Genomic DNA, 20,791 nt, shown 5'->3' with positions numbered 1-20,791 from the left:
GGAGAGGCTTTTCCTCTGCAGCAGAGGAGACATCCTGTGTGTCTACTCAGTAGTAAGCACCATTACAGCGGATGAAGCTTACTCCCAGGAAAGCGTGCCTGGGATGGCAGCCTTGGAGCTGGCTCAAGGCCAAGCGCAAGGACGGATGAGTGGGAGCCTGTACAGGTCTGTTCGAGAGCAAGCCCCGATGTAGTCCCTGGGCTGCTCCCAGGAAGGTGTGGAGGGCTGTAGCCTCAGCCTCCTCCTGTGCAGGTCTACTCACAAGTAAGCCCCGCTGTAGTCAGTGGGGCTTCCTCCCAGGAAGGTGTGGAGGGCTGCAGCCTCAGCCCCCTTCTATGCAGGTCTACTCACAAGTAGTCAGTGAGGCTTCCTCCCAGGAAAGTGTGGAGAGGACTGCAACCTGATAGCTCCAACCAACTTGTCTGCTCAGAAGTCCCATTGTAGTCAATGGGGCTTACTCCCAGGATAGTGTGGAGAGGGTTGCAGCCTGAGTGAGGGAGGCCAGGCAGGCAGGGCAGAAGCTGGCCTGTGGCTGCCCCCCCCACCTTTCCCCCCCAGCTCTGGCTTCTTTTCTTCCCCACCTCTGGAGTCTGTGTCCTTTTTTCCTTCCAGCAGGGTGCCTCTGGAAGGTGGGGGGAGTTCTTTAGTATCCATGTAAGATAAGCAGATGTCATAACCGCCATATGTATTGGAATCCTGGAAGATCTGGTGAGGAGGTAGCATGTGGTGTCAGCAGTGGCTCCTTTAAGGGTAAGGCCTGGGCATTCAGCAGAGTGTGCTGCACAGCTGCAGCCACTTGAAGGCAATAGGGCCCTCAGGGATATAAGGAGCACCTGAGGCAGGAAGGGGTGTGTGGGTTGGAGAGGAGACTGACTTGGATACTCTGATTTGATTGACTTACTTTGGAATCTGACCTTGCTGTGACTTGGCTTATTGACTTTGCCCTGGATACTCTGACTGACTTTGTGACTAATGGACTGCTGGAGACACTGGAGTTTGGTGTGTGGCTCCTGTGCCCAAGACCGGCTGAGGACCAAGGGTCTGCTGTAGTGGTGGGAGGCTGCTGGCAGGAGAGAGGACCTCTGCAGGTTAAACAGGCGAGCTACCCTGGAGGTGGGGTCCAGCAGGAGTGCAGGGCAGAACCAGGGTCATTTGTTGGGGGAAAGAAGGGGAGCTAATTTGCTTAAAGTGGGCATAATTCTCCAGGCAGAGAATGGCCTTGGAATCGGGCAAAACACCATAGAGGACCAGGCATCTGAAAACACAGAACAAGAATGTATGACAAAACTAACAAAAAGCTACAAGAGGGGGCTGCATTATAAAAATGGGACCTATAAGAGCATAAAGGTAAAAAAAACTATATATGCAGTGTTATCTTCATTTTAGATGTCAAAAGGGTTTTGCGGCTCCTGAGGTTTTTTTTCTCTCTGGAAAATGGGTCCAAATGGCTTTTTGAGTGTTTAAGGTTGCCGACCCCTGGCCTAGGACAAGTCAGTTTCTCATTAGAAATGTAGCGAAATTTAAGAGGTGTTCACTGGGTCCAATTCTGTCACTTCCATTTTGACCGAAAGACCAAAATGCAGGCTCCTTGTGTGCAATAAAGTGTTCTCACACTTGAAATTTGTTCCAAAAAAGGGGTGATATTTATAATATCTTCAGTTTGAAAACAGTAAATACTCTTTCACGAGATGCAAGCATATTTAAAGATCAAGACTAACGGGTACCTAAACAAATAAAGACATGCATACATTCTATAAATATTTTATTGAAAAATTTTCAACATTTTCCACAAATGTTGAAAATTTCCACAAAGATATTAAAAAATTATCTCTGAAAATACCTCTATTGTAACATCTTGAAAAAATAAGTTTCTTATACTTTAACTTCACTCCTGATCCATGATCTTTTTCCCACTGGCAAGAAAGTCGACGACCTGAACCAGTAACATTTCCAACTTTAAAAATACAGTTTGATGTCTTTTATGAACTATGTAATTATGCAGTAAACTTTTGGAATTACCTTGTCGATTAACTTCATTTTGAAGCAATTCTTCCATTGCCTCTTCCTCAGCGATATCTAGTGGAGTGTCTCCTTCACTATTTACTGCTCCTACATGTGCTCCTTGACTAATTAAATATCTGTAAGGTAAGAAGGAATTTGTTATTAATATGGCAGCATGTTTTGAATACATTTCACTGAAGCAGTACTGGAACTACAACCTAAAGGGATTGCCATGAAGTTCCCATTGTGAAAGGCTCTTTTTGAAGAATAATTGCTTTTCCTAACGTGTTATCATACAAGTTCTTAGAGGTTAAAAAAATGAACACAAACCTTTAAGCAATTAGTTTTGTATTGAAAACAGAAGCCCAATATCAATTTTTCAAATACTCCAACTGAATACAATAGCACTAGCATTGGTATTGCTACAGCAAAACCCAGACATCAAAAACAACAAAGCTCTTTGAATACACTGAAAACTTTATCAACATGCACTTAACATTTTTCATGGTACAAACCTTCATCACACACATTAGAACAGAAGCAATAAAAAGCTAAACCTTTCACAGAAGAAGTGTTCACAACTTAGAAGTTGCTCTTCTACCTCATGAGTCACGAGCTGATTTTTGGTGGGTCGCAAAGCTAACAAGCTGACAACCAACCAGGAAAGTGTATTGACCCTACAGAAAGCAAAACTGAGCCATTGTGCCTTGGCCCACTGCAAAGGGAAATACGTACAAAACCACCAAAATGGTCTTGATCATATAAACATGGAGCTCAACAAAAGCTTTAGAAGGGGGTTCCCCTATAGTTAAAAAAAACAAAACAAATCCACAGGTTTAAGTGGCTGGCAAAGTGAAACTTTTTTAGTTTCATAAAATGAGGTGGTCCCAATAGAGTGTCATTTGAAAAAGTGGGTCCCAGTGTTAAAAAGGTTGAGAACCATTGGCCTACAGCATTCCTCTTAGTTCAGAAAAATTGTATCTCCTAAGCTACAGTAAAATAAATGCCATTTGAACTTGCAAAGCAAAAGATTATTATACTGTGTCAAGCATATCATCTTTTTTCATAAGTTACAACAGTGGTTCCCAAACGGCGTGTTGTGGCTCCCCAGGGAGCCGCAGAAACCAACCAGGGAGCTGCAGAATCCTTGCTAAAAGCCTGCTGCCTGTGCAACATATAGGAGTGAAGCCCTAATGGGGAGCCATGGCCAAATGGCCTAGTACTGGGATCGGCAACCTGTGTTTTTAGAGCCACATGCAGCTCTTTCAGCCATCTGCTCTGGCTCCTGCAGGCTGGGATTTAAAGGGGCAGGATAGGCGGCGGCTGCTTTCCCCTTGGGCGGAGGGGGAGATTGTTTTGTGCAGGACGGGCTGCTGCTGCTTTCCCCTTGGGGGGAGCGGGAGATTGTTTTGTGCTGCGGGGGAGGGAAAGGGGGGCTTGGCCACTCCTGCCTGGGAAGATGGTGTGCTGGGGCTTCGCCTGCTCCCGTAATGCGCTGTGCGCCCTCTACGTCCTGTATATGGTGAGTGTGGCTGACAGCAGCCAGGCTCCCCTCCTGGCTTCCTGCCACCCTGAGTGTGGCTGGCAAGGGGTGGGGACGCCAGGTGGGTGGGCTTCCAGTGGGGGGTCGGTGGGGGATGCAGAGGCAGGAGAGGGAGTCCAGGCAGGGCTGCCTGGGTGGGGGGAGGCAGGGGCAGCTCCCAGGAGAGGGCAGAAGGCTCCTGCAGTCCCCTTGTGGGCATCTCCTGTTCACACAGCTGTGGGGTGGGGCTTGGCACAGTGAGGCAATGGGGATGACCTCACTTTTGTCTTGTAGGGCAATAGGTGAGGCAGAGCAGTGGGAGGGGGGAGTGTTGACTTTACAAGGGTGGGTGGGTGCGGAAGAGGGAGGCTGTGGAAGGGCTGCCTGTGTAACTCCATCTTTACCTTGCTTTTCTGGGATGCCATGGGGAGCAGGAGAGCGGAGATGGGGCTGTGGGAGCCTTAGAAAGGGGTGCTCTTTCAGAAGCAAGAAAGATGGGGGTTGACCTGGGGAAAATAAAGAGTGCTAAATTCAAGGGTGCCGTCTTAGCATGCACCGCCCCAGTGTGTGCCCAGGGTGACCAGAGGTCCTCTTTTTCCAGGACATGTCCTATTTTTTAGCCCCATGTCCTGGAAAAGAACTTAAACGTCCTGCTTTTCCCTGTGAGCAGGAAACGCATCCCCTCTTGTAATTAATAAATTATATGTAATACAGTTTTAAATTCAATAATAAGTAATTTTAAATTAGGCACATGAGATCAATAATATAATATATAATAAATACATAATCTATATATTGATCAATATATAATATAGATGAGTGTTTTTAGCTTTTATTTTGTGGTCCTACATTTTTCTTCAATATCCTACATTTTGGGGTGACTTGTCCTCTTTTATTGTAATGACATCTGGTCACCCTGTGTGTGCCTCAGAGTGCCGTCTCAGGGCCCAATCCTATCCAGTTTTCCAGTGTCGGTGCAGCCATTCTAATGGGGCATGCACTGCATCTTCTAGTGGGGAGTCAGTCACAGAGGCCTCCTCAAGGTATGGAAACATTTGTTTCCTTAAGTCTGGGCTGTATCAGTGCTGGAAAGTTAGATAGGATTGGGCCCTCAGTCAAGATATATCTATCTTGACAATAAGTATATTGTCTGGTTAGCACAGGAAGGGGAGCTTGCAGCAGATCATAAAGGTAAAAAAACTATATATGCAGTGTTATCTTCATTTTAGATGTCAAAAGGGTTTTGTGGCTCCCAAGATTTTCTTTTCTCCGGAAAACGGGTCCAAATGGCTCTTTGAATGTTTAAGGTTGCCGACCGACCCCTGGCCTAGTAGGAAAAAGTTAGGAAACTACTTTTCCTAGAAAAAGTTAGTAAACTACTGGATTACAGGTTTTGGGGGGGGGGGAAGAGTTCAACTCTCTGGATGCCTCCCTGATCTTCCCACTGCTTTTTAGAAGGAAGTGATATGTTGATAATATTGAGACGTTCATCCTTTTATGAGCAGATACTACAGTTTTAGGACCATGAATGACATGGCAGTTGGTTTGTTCCCTCTCTTATAATATCATAATGCCCTTCTAACACTTTTTATACCTAACACTAATACCTTTCACACACTGCTTTCTATAATGCTGTGCCATTATAGCATGCTTTGACCTGGATGTAAATTTTTCCACTAGAGGCAGCTTATAAGAACATAAGAACAGCCCTGCTGGATCAGGCCATAGCTTCCTGTATCTCACAGCAGCCCACCAAATGCCCCAGAAGCACACCAGATAACAAGAGACCCGCATCCTGGTGCCCTCCCTTGCATCTGGCATACTGACATAGCCCATTTCTAAAATCAGGAGGTTGCACATACGCATCATGACTTGTAACCCGTAATGGATTTTTCCTGCAGAAACTTGTCCAATCCCCTTTTAAAGGCGTCCAGGCCAGACGACATCACCACATCCCGTGGTAAGGAGTTCCACATACCAAACACACACCAAATAAAGAAATATTTTCTTTTGTCTGTCCTAACTCTCCCAACACTCAATTTTAGTGGATGTTCCCTGGTTCTGGTGTTATGCGAGAGCGTAAAGAGCATCTCTCTCCACTTTATCCTTCCCATGCATAATTTTGTATGTCTCAATCATGTCCCCCATCCGGCGACTCTTTTCTAGGCTGAAGAGGCCCAAAAGTCGTAGCTTTTCCTCATAGGGAAGGTGCCCCAGCCCAGTAATCATCTTAGTCGCTCTACTTTGCACCTTTTCCATTTCCACTATGACCTTTTTGAGACGTGGCGACCAGAAATGGACACAATACTCCAGGTGTGGCCTTAATATAGATTTGTACAACAGCATTACAATATTAGCTGTTTTGTTCTCAATACCTTTTCTAATGATCCCAAGCATAGAATTGGCCTTCTTTACTGCTGCCGCACATTCGGTCGACACTTTCATCAACTTGTCCACCACCACCCCAAGATCTCTCTCCTGATCTGTCACAGACAGCTCAGAACCCATTAGCCTATTTGTGAAGTTTTGATTTTTTGCCCCAATGTGCATGACTTTACACTTACTGACATTGAAATGCATCTGCCATTTTGCTGCCCATTCTGCCAGTTTGGAGAGAGCCTTCTGGAACTCCTCACAATCATTTCTGGTCTTCACCACTCGGAAAAGTTTGGTGTCGTCTGCAAACTTAGCCACCTCACTGCTCATCCCTGTCTTCAGGTCATTTATGAAGGAGGTTGAAAAGCACCAATCCCAGGACAGATCCTTGGGGCACACCGCTTTTCACCTCTCTCCACTGTGAAAATTTCCCATTGACACCCACTCTGTTTCCTGGTCTTCAACCAGTTCTCAATCCATGAGAGGACCTGTCCTCTAATTCCCTGACTGTGGATTTTTTTCAGTAGCCTTTGGTGAAGGACCGTGTCGAACGCCTTCTGAAAGTCCAGATATATAATGTCCACAAGTTCTCCCGCAACCACATGCCTGTTGACCTTTTCAAAGAATTCTATAAGGTTTGTGAGGCAAGACTTACCCTTACAGAAGCCATGCAGATTCACTCTCAGCAAGGCTTGTTAGTTTATGTGTTTTGAGATTCCACCATCTTACCCAGTATGGATGTTAGGCTGACCGGCCTATAGTTTCCCGGGTCCCCCCCCTTTCCCTTTTTAAAAATAGGCGTGACATTTGCTATCCTCCAATCTTCTGGCACCGTGGCCGTTTTGAGGGACAAGTTGCATACCTTAGCCAAGAGATCTGCAACTTCATTCTTCAATTCCTTAATAACCCTTGGGTGGATGCCATCAGGGCCCGGTGACTTATTGATCTTTAATTTATCAATGAGGTCTGAAACATCTTCTCTTTTAACCTCTATCTGACTTAACTCCTCGGTTAGGAGGGGCCGTTCGGGCAGCGGTATCTGCCCGAGGTCTTCTGCCGTGAAGACAGATGCAAAGAACTCATTTAATTTCTCTGCCATCTCTAAGTCTCCTTTTATCTCCCCTTTCCCTCCCTCACCATCCAGAGGGCCAACCGCTTCTCTGGCGGGTTTCCTGCTTCTAACATATTTGAAGAAGCTTTTATTATTCCCCTTAATGTTGCTGGCCATGCGTTCCTCATAGTCTCGCTTGGCCTCCCCTATCACCTTCTTACATTTCTTTTGCCAAAGTTTATGTTCCTTTTTATTCTCCTCATTAGGGCAAGACTTCCATTTACGGAAGGAAGCTTCCTTGCCCTTCACAGCCTCTCTAACTTGGCTGGTTAGCCATACGGGCACCTTCCTGGATTTAGTGGAACCCTTCTTTCTTTGCGGTATACACCTCTGCTGGGCCTCTATTACTGTTGTTTTAAGCAGCCTCCATGCACTCTGGAGAGACTGGACTCTTTTTACCCTCCCTTTCAACCTCCTTCTAACCAGCCTCCTCATTTGAGGGAAGTCCGCCCATCGGAAGTCAAGGGTTTTGTGAGAGATTTGCCAGGTATTCGTCTTCCGACGTGCATGTTTAAACGGATCGCAGCATGATCACTGTTCCCCAATGGCTCAGTAACATTGACATCTCTAACCAGGTCCTGAGTACTGCACAACATTAAATCCAGAGTCACCTGTCCTCTGGTGGGCTCTATGACTAGCTGCTCTAAGGCACAGTCATTTAGGATGTCAAGAAATCTGGTCTCCTTTTCATGACCAGATTGATCCAGTCTATATGAGGATAATTGAAGTCCCCCATGATTACAACCCTGTCCCTCCTTGTCACCTCCCTGATCTGTTTCCTCATTTCAAGGTCCCCTTCTGGTTTCTGGTCTGGAGGACAACAGTACGCCCCCAGTATTACATTGCTCCTCAGGCCTGGTAATTTAACCCACAGAGATTCTATGGTGGAGTCAGACCCACCTTCAATCTCTACTTTGCTGGATTCTATCCCTTCCTTAACATAAACGGCCACCTCACCTCCAACATGCCCCTCCCTGTCCCTCCTGTAGAGTTTATAGCCCAGGATTGCAGTATCCCACTGATTTTCCACATTCCACCAGGTTTCCATTCTGCCCACTATGTCAATGTTTTCCCGTGTCACCAGACATCCCAGTTCTCCCATCTTTGCTTGGAGACGTCAGGTATTTGCATAAAAGCATTTGTACACGGAATGCCCCAAGATGGGTTGCTTAATAGCTCCTTTGTCCCCACATCCTCTCATTGTGCCAAACCGTCTATCACATCCCATCATGCTACCATTTCCAATTTCTTCTCCTACTCTGCGTTTACCTTGCTGTTCTCAAACCTCCCCATCCTTGTCCCATAGGGATGAGGAGTCCCGAACCGGATGCCCCTTGGTTCCTGTCGGCCTTCCCCCAGGGGTCAGTTTAAAAGCTGCTCTGCCACCTTTTTAATGTTATGCGCCAGCAGTCTGGTTCCATTCTGGTTCAAGTGAAGCCCACCCCTCTTGTACAGGTCTCACTTGTCCCAAAACATTCCCCAGTGCCTAACAAAACAAAACCCCTCCTTCCTATACCACCGTCTCATGTACGCATTGAGACCCCTAATCTCCGCCTGCCTAGCTGGCCCTGCGCGTGGAACAGGTAGCACTTCAGAGAATGCTACCTTTGAGATCCTGGCTTTCAGCTTTCTACCCAATAGCCTAAATTTGGCCTCCAGGACCGCCCAGCTACACTTCCCCACGTTGTTGGTGCCGACATGCACCACAACCGCTACGTCCTCCCCAGCACTGTCTACCAGCCTGTCTAGATGAAAAGTGATGTCCGCAACCTTCGCACCAGGCAGGCAAGCCGCCATGCGGTCTTCACATCCATCACAAACCCCCCCCTCTCTATGTTTCTGATAATCGAATCCCCCACTACAAGAAGCCCCCGACCCCCCTCCTGCCGAGGAGTATCCTGAATGCGTTCGGATACGGGCCCGTCCCCTGGGGATGGGGTCCCCCTAGGGGACTGTTTCCCTCCTCTCCAGGATGACGTCCTCCAGCCCTAAGACTTCCCACTCAGCAGCTGAGGAGCTGCACGCCTGAGGGTGGGACGAAGCCTGATCGTCCCTGGAAGTCTCCCCATGGTCCTTCTCTGCCTGCCTCTGCTTCTCCAGGTCGGCCACCAAGGCTTCAAGGGGGCGGATGCATTCCCTGAGTCCCTGGAGCTCCTTGCACCAAGGACACACCCATGACTTGTGCCCCAGAGGCATATAGTCATACATGTTGCACTTGATGCAAAACACTGGATAGCCCCCACCCTGCTGCTGGCTGCCTGACTGCATAGCTTTTTTTGCTGCTGTTTAGGGGTACTTAACCCTACATTGGTTTGCTGCCCTCTTCTCAAGGGAAGAGAATGGGCAGTGTCTGGGGCCCTGGCTTCCTCGCCCTGCTGCTGAACTTGCACAGAGGTCTGCAGAAGGCTCACAAAGTGGCAGGCGCTAGCTTTATACCCCTAGCTAGCTCCTCCTCTCTCCCTCCTTGCTGATTGAAAGGGGGCTGGTCTTCCCAGGTGAGATTACAAAAGATTAGGAAGACAAAAGGCTGCTGATGGGCCTAATCAGGGCTCTTATGACTTCTGAAGGACAATGACTATGCTAAATTGCCCTGGCTGGTTGGGAAGGGACCCTTCCTAGGTTACATGCTGGATCAGCAGAAGCTAAGCAGGGTCAGTCCTGGTTAGTATTTGGATGGGAGACCACCTGGGAATACCGCGTGCTGTAGGCTTATAACACAGTCTTCCGAGACTAAAGGTTGCCAACCAGGTTCTTACCCTCCTAATTCAGTTCTCTTAGGCTGGACTGTTTTTTAAACCTCAATGTAGTTTTTAATTTGAGTTTTATTTATTTATTTAATGCTCTCACCTAGATCCTGCATCCCAATTTACTGAATCTTTAGATCATGTTCTGACTTAGATTAAGTTTAACTTGGGTTAAGTATAGGGTTAATTTTTAAAAAGTAGAAAAATTTGCTTTCCACTGTATCCTCCTCTGTTTTATTTGTTTTTCCAAGTGACTGCCCCTTGGGCCCTTACTCAAGAGTAGGACTGATCCTGCTCAGAGCAGACCTACGTACACGCGTATTTATTTTTATTGCCCTCACCTAGCTCCTGTGCCCCAACTTGCTGGACCTTAGATTCCCTCCCTCAGGTTGGATTAGGTGCTCACATCTTAAGTGAGGTTTACATTCCTAAGTTGACAAGTAAAGTCAAAATCGTGTGCAGTCAAAGCTCCTTTAAATGCAACAAATATGACTGTCTCTTTAAGAACTAAAGTCACAGTACAAAAGATGTGGGAACTGAGACAACTGAGGAAAAATCAGTGTCATTCTCTCAACTCAGGCTTGTACTGAGGCATAAACAGAGTAAGGCCCAAATCCTAACCAACTTTACGGTATGTGCTGCATCCTGCATTGGGCAGCAGTCACAGAGGCCTCCTCAAGGTAAGGGAATGCTTGTTTCCTTACCTTGCTGCTGGAGAGTTGGTTAGAACTGCGCCCTAAGTGGAGTAGCAGGCAGAAGGTAAAATAGCCAGTACTATTTAAACTTGCGGGGTGGGGTCCTAAGAGCATATACTTGCATTTGTGCAAGTCAATCATGTCTAAAATGCAGGCCAACTGAATAATAGGAAAGAAAACTTTCAAAGTTCATAAAACCACTCAAAAGTTAGGTGCAGAAAATACAGCTGTCTGTGCTGTGAGCCAACATAAACTGTGTATTCTGGCATCAATAAGAGCATTATATTCTGGCTAGCATGAAACCAATTGATTGCTATCAGGAAATGCCATATACCCTAAATCAGTGTTTCTCAATCTGTGGGTCGGGACCCACTAGGTGGGTCGCAAACCAATTTCAGATGGGTTCCCATTCATTTCAATATTTTATTTTTAATATATTAGACTTGATGCTACCATGGTATGTGATTGCATTTGGGGAAATTTTACAGACCTGTACTTTTAACAAGCTACTGTGTATATTCATTTAACAATGTTAGTATATGGGACTTAATGCTGGGTAAATGTGGGTAGGATTGCAGCCGAGGATTGTTAAAAAATTTTCCTGTTTGATGATGTCACTTCTAGTCATGACATCACTTCCAGTGGGTCCTGACAGATTCTCATTTTTAAAAGTGGGTCCCGATGCGAAATGTGTGAGAACCACTGCACTAGAGAGTACAGTACACTGAACACAACTACATTAGAATAGTTTTATAAGTTAGGTCCTACAGAGATGTTTCACTCTGTTTTCTGGAAACAAATCTATACCATTATATGAAGTAACACTGTATATAAAGTGGACATCCATGGGTTTGGCACCCACAGATTTGAATAACCGTGGATGCCAAGCAAGTGGCTGGAGGGCCTCAGAGAACCTCCTGACTGGAAGTGCCTTCCAGCCATGTCAGGGAGGCCTTCTGAAATGCAGGAAGGCTGTATGTGACCAGGATCAATTCCAGCACCCCCCATGGATACCAAGGGCCCACTCCACTTCCATATCTACTCATGCTCACCTATCTCAACCAGTCACTACAAGAAGTGCAAAAGCCCCTCTGCAGTTCATGAGGCTGTTTCCAGAGGCTTCTCACCAAAAAGCTCTCTTATCTTGGCCACCCACGTGACATGTTCAAGTACAGTGGACGCTTCTTATCCACAGGGGTTTGGCTCCAGATGCCACCTCGACCACCATGGTCGAGGAATTCCACTAATGCTGGGGTCCAGTCCCAAAGCCTGCACAATTGCATATCTGGAGCTTTTGGAGACCAATCCTGTGTTGTGCTGTGCTGGCAACCCACTCCTGCCCTCTGCAGGCCTCAGAATGGCCAACAATGGACTCCGGAAGCCAATTCCAATCAAGCCAGAAGTTGCTTGTATCCAAAAACCAAAAGTAGTTTCCAGAGGCTTCTGTGGGACATTCTGAGGCCCATGGAGGCCAACAGAGTGGGTCACTAGGCAAGCACAACCCAGGAGAGGCCTCCGGAGACACCAGGTAAGTAATTGCGGGGAGACTCCTGAGGCACCCATGTGGACGGTTATTTGTGGATAAATAAACCTGGGGATGTGGGACCTGTGGATGCAGAGGGTCAACTGTAGTCCTAATATCAAACCCTAAAGAAAAATACGTTTCAGATCTGGAGCAGGCTAATGCCTTTGGGCAACTGAGGCAAGACACCAAACAGTATGCTGGGCCCAATTCCTACAAACTTTAAAGGAACTGTGTGGAGAATGAGGGAGGCTGCTGGGGGCTCCTCATTTACAGCCTTTTAAATTCTGCCAAGAAAGGGAAAGGAGAAAGAAGTGGCTCTTTGAGCCTTCTGATACTGGGCAAGACAGCTGTTCTCATGAAGGTGGTGGCAATGGGCATCTGGTTCCAGAGTGAGATATTGGGGAAGTCACTCTTGTGGAGGTGGCTGCAGCCACCCCCATCTGATGCCCAAGGCAAGTGCTTCCATGTGCCCTATGAGCAGGCCACCCCATTCAGACTCTCATATTCAATTGCTTATCACCAAAATACTCAGTCACTTGTTCTGCAAGAGAAACCAGCATATTTGTGCAATTCAGGAAGAGGAGGCAAAACGGAAGAGGCAGATATACAACTACAACAGCTCTATGGCAGCAGAACAAATACTGAAAAACCAAACTGGGTGGGGGTGCGGCGTGAGTCTGGCTTTGTTTCATTAGACACAGGCTGCTAACATGATCTCTAAAAATAGTACAAATGTAGACTCTGGGAAACTTCTCAGAAGACCAGGATTAACACTTTATTAAGCAAAGAGAACTATTTGGAAATCGCAGTCCAAAACGGTCTTCTTGCAGAGTTTCTGTGGCTGCAACCACACAAGAAACTTTACAGCCAATACAGTTCTAAGAACATTAGCTTTCATTTTAAAAGTGAGTTGGGGATGGGAAAGCCTGAAAACATTTAAGTAAAGTCTGCCAAGACAAATCAGAGCTTCATTGTTCAAAGGTCAAGACTTCCTTTCCTCGACCAGGGCCCCCCAGTCCTCGTTTCCTGTCCTAATGTATCTATTGCCCCTTATTTAGGAGACCCAACTATTTGTCTATAATTTTCCAAGGTGAGAGAGGACAGAATAAAACATTCATATTCCACAAAATACAGTGTGCAGCTACTTTGTGAAAGTGCAGTTTCAAAATTTGCCTAATGTATTGGTCAGAATCTTTAGAATATTCCAAATTTGAAGTTTCATAATTCTAAATTTCCTACCTACAGAATCATGTTTTTTTTTGCTTAATAAAGGCGAACGCTTTTAATTCCCTCTGTATGCATTTTGAAGAATTTCAGTCAGTTTTGTTTCAAGGACTCTGTAACCTTAGAACATTATGCCATACTATGTATTTATTCAGCCTTATTCTTGTAGCCATTTCATATGCTTGAAGAGGAATGACAAAAGAATGAATTCCCATATAAGAAGGCTACCAAGTGGCATAGCTAGCCACCCTGGGGGCCAAAGGCAAAGTAAAAAATTATGCCCTCCACATCACACTCACAAGGGACATTACTTCCAGGTGGGATGACAAACCTGCTTTTTTTAATAAATTGAAAAATTAAAAAAATCTACCTCCTCCCCCCCACCCCAGCCCCCTTCCTGCTCACCCGCTCCCCAAAAGGCACTGGCAGCAGTCAGAATCCCTGGCCGCTTGTTCCCCTTGCTCTGTCACTCCCTCCCACCCCTCTACTGCTTGCCCCCAGTCACCTCCCAAACCTCCAGAGCAGGGGTGTCCAAACTTTTTGGCAGGAGGGCCACATCATCTCTCTGACACTGTGTTGGGGAAAAAAGAATTAATTTACATTTCAAGTGTGAATAAATTTACATAAATTAATATATTAGAGATGGAACTTGTATGAATGAATGAAGGTCTTGCAATAGCTCAAGGCCTATAAAAGGCCTTGCACAAAGCAAGGCTGGCCTTTCCTTTGCTACCACTGCTGCATCACAAATGTGGAACAGCAAGTAGTGGAGGGAGCCCTCATCCCACAGCTCATGTACATAAGAACATAAGAACAGCCCCACTGGATCAGGCCATAGGCCCATCTAGTCCAGCTTCCTGTATCTCACAGCGGCCCACCAAATGCCCCAGGGAGCACACCAGATAACAAGAGACCTGCAAGGCTTCCTGGGAATTGTAGTTAAGAACATAAGAACATCCCCACTGGAGCAGGCCATGGGCCCATCTAATCCAGCTTCCTGTATCTCACAGCGGCCCACCAAATGCCCCAAGGAGCACACCAGATAACAAGAGACCTGCATCCTGGTGCCCTCCCTTGCATCTGGCATTCTGACATAACCCATTTCTAAAATCAGGAGGTTGCACATACACATCATGTCTTGTACTCCATAATGGATTTTTCCTCCAGAAACTTGTCCAATCCCCTTTTAAAGGCATCCAGGCCAGTTGCCATCACCACATCCTGTGGCAAGGAGTTCCACAGACCAACCACACGCTGAGTAAAGAAATATTTTCTTTTGTCCGTTCTAACTCTCCCAACACTCCATTTTAGTGGATGTCCCCTGGTTCTGGTGTTATGTGAGAGTGTAAAGAAAATGTGAGAGGTTGAACAGTTACCTTCATGCTGTAAGCACTCGCGTTGGGCAAGCATGGGCTCCAGCAAGTCTCTGGAGGGCCAGAGTCTCATTGGAGACTGGGGGCTCCCCGCGGGCCACATTGCGAGTCCCCGAGGGCCGCAAGTGGCCCCCGGGCCAGGGTTTGGGCACCCCTGCTCCAGAGCAAGGGGAGCAAGCAGCCTAAAACAGCAACCCCCCTGACCTTCTTGCAAAGTGTGCTGTTTTTCCGCGCCTCTTGCAATCACAGGGGCAGGCAGCCAGACTTTTGACCCCAGGCAGCCTCAGCCTGATGCAACTGCTATCCCTGCACACCCTCTAGCTATGCAACTGCCACATATTGTTTGACACAAAATCAACACATCCAGGTGCCTGTCTCCCACTTCCAAATTTGCGTGACCAAAAGTTCATATTTTGCAGCACAGAAAATCCCAGCAATATTCAAATCTAAATGAAGGGCCAAAACATCAGTTTGAGCTTACTAAGTTACTAAATGAATCAATGAATATAGTATGGTAAATGAGAAACTTCATGAACTAGGTAGGATTAGGAACTAGAGAAAACTTCCCTGCCACTAATGTTCTTATTTAAGAAATTTGTATCACAGCTTTCCCATGCTGTATCACAGCTTTCCCATGCTGAAGAAAAGGCCCAAGGTGGCTTACAAAACTTTATTATAAGTACGAAGTATCACAAAAAGAAAAACAAAGCATTAAAACATTAATTTTAACATTACATATTGAAACATAAACCAAAACAGAGCAAAATCTAACACATCGTTGAGCCACTGAGGAATAAATTAACCCATTTTTGCCTGACTCACAGGTGTACACATTTGATCCCTGTTGCATATATGCAACATTGGGCAGAAATGGTTTAATTCAGGGAAGAAGTCAAGGCTCAACAGTATTTCAGAGGCAAAGAGGCTCTTGGCAGCCTCTCACGACCCTGTGTTGGACGAGCTTAAAGATGTTTCCGTTTCAAGAATGGCTGGGATATGTTCTAAGCCAGACAACCCAAGCTAAGATTTTTGAACTTTTGTACCTTCCATTTTCACCAGGGTCATCACAAAGCCCGTACAGATAATCTTATATTCATTTTCCTATTTATAAGCCACTTTTTCTGCAAAAAGCCTCCAGAGTAGCCTCCAGAACAGTTTCAGAATAAAACAAGTTCTCCTTTTTTTATGCTTTCCAGCTACATGAACACTGTAGCATGCTTAATTCTCAAATAACAAATATTTATTATACACTTTCCAGCTTATGAAGAGAAACTATTTTGCCCAGTAACTAGCCCTGGATGATAGAACATTCTGGGGACCTTTAGCCTAATCATATGCACATTTACTATTGTGAAAAGTTCTATTTTGTTCAAATGGGACTTATTTCTAAAGCATGCAAAATACTATGACTTAGATTCCAGTAAGTGATCTTGTTTGATATTTCTGCATGTAGACTGAAAGACCTGAACAGTTTAATCTCTAATTTATGTTTTCAGCATTTAAACTCTACCCTTTTAACAATTTTTTCAAGATGACTAACAACCTGAAATATCCATAAAACCTACAATTTTTAAAAGACAGAAGAGCTTAAAAAGTTCCTAAATTCAAAATTTACAAGATCTGCTGAAATATTTAAACTGATATAATTCTTCTATGCGTATGGACTACATGACCAAAAGATTTAGGTTTCTAGGTTGTAGAAATTAATGGCAACCAATCTAGGTTTGTGTGTGTGTGTGCTAGGTTTTTGCTGTTAAGGGAAAACTTGAGCTAAGGGAAACTTGATTTTAATTCCACCTTTTATGTTGGTGATTTAAAATACCTTGGTATGAACCATCAATTCACAATATTATAGAAGGACCCTTGAACTTCCATTAAGGAGCAGCTTTGAAATCCCTGAAAAGGCCTCTGGTCAGACAGATGAGCTAGATAAGCCCATGGTGCACATTCAGCCCTTGATTTCTGGTTATTAGTCATCTCAGTCATGTTCAGAGTAACGTACAGAGTTTTAAATTGTTTAGTGGCTCACTGCATTATCGGTATACAATATTAAGCAGGATCAGAGCTAACAGCACTAAGATAATACGTGAAGAGAGGAAACACACAGCTACAAAAATGTTGGTTGTGATAATTAAGAAGGTGATTAGGGGGAAACATTTTAAAATGAAAAGGGCAAAGTGATAGTTCTGAATGAAGGAGCTAAGCTAAATGGAAGCATTAAACTAGATGTCCTGAACCTACTGAACAAATCAAGACATAAACCAGTGTTTCTCAACCAGTGGTACTCATACCACTGATGGTACTTGAGGTGGCATCCAATGGTACATGTGGGAAACCCAGACCCCTACTGCTTGGCAGTGAGACCAGTTACACAGTGTGAAAAGCAGCTACAGGAGACTTGGCGGGCATGTGCTTTTTGAGCACTCAAAAAATCCCCCCCCCAATCCGCCCTCTTACTGGAGTTTGTTGCATCTAGCCTCCCAATTTGGAAGTAACTGGTGATGACATTGCCAGTTACATTCAGTGATACTTCTAATAGGTGGACTGTGCAAAGTGGTACAGTGAGGAACAAATGTTGAGAAACAACGATAAAAACCAAAGATGGAATACTCAAAGCAGAGTTGAAACAAATACAAATGGCAGTGAACACCTAAAGAATTAACTGGTTATAAAAAGGTAGGAAAGTGACAAGAAATTAATAGGTACATTGAACCACCCCCATATTGTATTGTATCATTTTGGTCCAGAATTATAATGTGGGAGGCTTTCCTAAACCATGTTTTGAGGCACCATGAAGAGCCAACTTAGTGAACCATTAATAGGCAAGCACATGAAACCATCACATAGCATGGAAGCAACATGTGTTATCTGTATATTAGGAGGGAAGACACAAAAAAAAGGAAGTCACCAATACACAATGAGGGGTTGCCCCTAACTCCTTATAGGAGCTTTTCAGTTCTTTACCTTTAATTTCCCACCAACCAATTAACTGAGAACTACTGAAGATCCTCCACAGAACTTGCTCAACACCAATGAGGCCTATAATTGAGGCCCAGAATTCCTGTCTAACACATATCCAACTCAAATTGTTCTTCAGCATTGGAGGAAGTATGTTTCATGCCTTATAAATAGAGATAACCAAGTAAACCAAGTTAGAAAAATCAAGTGCGAACATTAAATACAGACATGTATGCTGTACCCATTTGCTTCAAAGATTTGCATATTAGATCTGTAATTAGACTTAAGCATTAGGGACATGAAAGGGACTTGAGATATTAAGGAATAAAAAAATTACACAGTATGTTGTAATGAGCCTTTCTTCAAAGCAAAGAAAAAATGAAATGACTGGATTTAAACTGATGTATAAAATGACCCACAATATTACTCTCTAGTAGAAAAAAAATTCAATGAAAGATTAAATGAATCCGTTGCTGCTAGACAATGTTCTGAAAACAAATGGCTTGAATCTGGAAATGAGTCTGGATCTCTGCTTACTAATACTTTATCAATATTTTACGGGGTTGGACTAGATAACCTATTAGGCCTATTCCAACTCTATAATTCTGTGATCAAGATCATGACCAGACAGGGCTTCCTTCAAAAAGACAGAAAACGCATTTTGTACCTTGACAAAAAAAATCTTAGTACACTATTTGAATTAACTCAGGTGGAAATTTCTCTTAATGGTCTACATCAGCTTTTCTCAAACTGTGGGTCAGGACCTACTAGAGCCAATTTCAGGTGGGTCCCCATTCATTTCAATATGTATTTTATTTTTAAAATATTAGACTTGACGCTACCATGGTATGAGATAGCATTTGGGCAAATGTGACAGATCTGCCCTTTTAACAAGCTACTATGTATGTGCTGTTAATGATAGCCAATGGGGTTTACTTCTAGGTAAGTGTGAATAGGACTGCAGCCTTTGGGATGTCTGGGGAATTTTTAAAAACAGATCAACAACTGCTTGGAAGGATTAGGGGGTTCTTTATTTTAAACAAATTTTTAAACTTATACTTATTGTAAACTTTTAATTTACTTATTTAATTTGATTTTTTTGTCATACGGGGTTTGTCATTTTTTGTCATACGGGGTTTGTTAAATGGATGTGATCGCTCCACATCCACTTTCCCTGCTGCAGGGAGCCCTGCCAGAAGTCACGCCGGGCTCCCCGCACCCCGGGGAGGCTGCAGGAGGCTTAGGTAAGTGCACCCAAGCCCCTGCAGCCCGCTGAGCAGCACAATCCTGGCCTTCCCCCCTGCCTCTAAGCTGCCTTCCCCCCTGCCTCTAGGCTGTCTTCCCCCCCCCCACCTCTAGGCTGCCCCTGCCCCTTAAGGGGGCAGAGACCAGGGCCCTCAGGCTGGGGCGTCGCAACACCCCAGTTTGAATAGCACTGTCCTAGTGCCATAAGGTACAGAGCAAGAATCATGGGAGTGGCACACATGCCATGGGTTGGCCACCCCTGCTCTAGACTATTAGTATTTAGAACATTTAAATAGCAAACAAAGTTCTCAAAACCACTTTACACTTTGTCAACAGGAGAATGGTGTACAAATATGCAATAAGATTGAAGCTGATTGCTATACCAAAACAAAGGAAGAGCCTTGCCGAAAACAAATAATTTGTTCCACTCACTACTAAATGTAGACAACCATATTAATTTTCTTCCTAGCATCTATTCCAGCCAGAATAGTCAACTGGGCTGTTCTATCCTCCTCAAGTTCTCTTTGGCATTCCAGAAGTATGGGCTGTGCTCCATATCAAGATAGAAACCAGACATGTGGAAAAGAGAAAAAGAAAAGACCACCCTCTAAAAGTTTCTCGTTTCTTTTTCCCAGCAGCAAGCATTAAGACACTGAAAAAAGTAACTCAAAAAATGAAGATAAATAGGAGCACTACTAATGAGAGAAAACTGACAGGGCACAAATGGCTTCCCTAAAATACTGCATCCCTTAGCATTATAGAGCAAAGACCGGATAAAGACAAGGTTTTAGTTATTCTCTGTCTCTCCTCTTCCCTATTATTTATTTATTTTTTTAATTCTCTGTCCTTGATGGGTAAATTTAAGTGGTACTGGAGATACTATGGAGAACTATCAGCTATGTTTTTTCCTGCAAATTGTCCTGCTCAAGTAATCTCCAGTGTCACTCCAGAATGATCTCAGAATTAATGGAGAGCTACTGCAGAGCACAGAACAAACTGGTTTCCAAAAGGAGGCAACCATATTTTTTTCTTAAAGTGATAGCTCTGCACCTGCACCCAAATGCAGCTTCCCCAAATGACAGTACTGTGCTGGTAGGAAATTTTGCAATGAATCAGAATTTTTAAGATAACAGGTGGCCTGGGTATCCATCCTATACACCTCCTCCCAAAGATGTCAAGTTGTGAGGCCCAAGCAGCCATCACATGTCTAGTAAAGTATGTATAATACAAAAATAGAGTTTCCATCTGAGACTTAAGATTTAATCCACAATGGGTGCAATCCTAACCCCTTATATCAGTGCTTCCCAGAACTGACATAAGGGCAATGCAGCTCTGAGGTAAGGGAACGAACATTCCCTGACTTTGAGGAGGCCTCTGTGAGTGACACCCAACTGCAGGATGCAGTACATGTCCCATTGGCACCGCTATGCCAGTGCTGGAAAAGTGCTGACATAAGGGGTTAGGTTATAAGGGGTTATGGCAGCCAGTGCTGACATAAGAGGTTAGGATTGCACCACAAGAGATGAAAGAGAAAGATGTGCAGAAATCTTCTCTAGTTAGTAACAGAAGAGTCTTGCCATGGCCTCCTTCACCTGGATCTTGCAAAGCAACTTGTCCAAGACTGAGAGAAGCAGGAATACATACAAGAGACCCCTTGGTCACATCCAAGACACAGTACCTATTATGAAGGCCACTGGATTCCTATTTAAGTCCCAAGTTTAACATCAGATAATCTGCTTAGGAGCAGAGGAAAACTGCCAGTATCACTCCACTCAGAAAAGCAACAAATGTGCCTCAAGGTCTTGAAGAGACTATCTGTCCCACATGCCTATTCGTCCCCACGTGTGCATTTCCTACCTACCTGGTTCTCTCCCCTCCTCACCCCCTTATTAATACAGGCCATATCATCTGAACGAATTAAGACATTGCCCTCTGCAGTCAGATGCACCACACTAAAGTTTCACCAATGTGAAAAGTACTGTGCACACAGCCATCTGTCAAGTTCATCTGTAGCACA

The 20,791-nt window shown here is 44.7% G+C and overlaps 1 protein-coding gene across 7 annotated transcripts in view; it reads right to left on the bottom strand.

Annotated features, from left to right (window-relative positions):
• The window catches only part of PPP1R12A (protein phosphatase 1 regulatory subunit 12A), a 123,725-nt gene that overhangs the window by 64,645 nt on the left and 38,289 nt on the right, over positions 1 to 20,791 (bottom strand). For all 7 annotated transcript variants that reach the window (XM_066633087.1, XM_066633091.1, XM_066633090.1 and 4 more), the window contains exon 3: positions 2,020 to 2,138. In XM_066633087.1, coding sequence (XP_066489184.1) covers positions 2,020 to 2,138 — 119 coding nt within the window. The remainder of the gene's footprint in view (positions 1 to 2,019; positions 2,139 to 20,791) is intronic.

Source organism: Tiliqua scincoides, chromosome 7 (genome assembly GCF_035046505.1).
Source record: "Tiliqua scincoides isolate rTilSci1 chromosome 7, rTilSci1.hap2, whole genome shotgun sequence".
NCBI lineage: Eukaryota > Metazoa > Chordata > Lepidosauria > Squamata > Scincidae > Tiliqua > Tiliqua scincoides.
The sequence above is the reverse complement of the archived record's forward strand: the minus strand, read 5'-3'. Positions and strand labels throughout refer to the sequence as shown.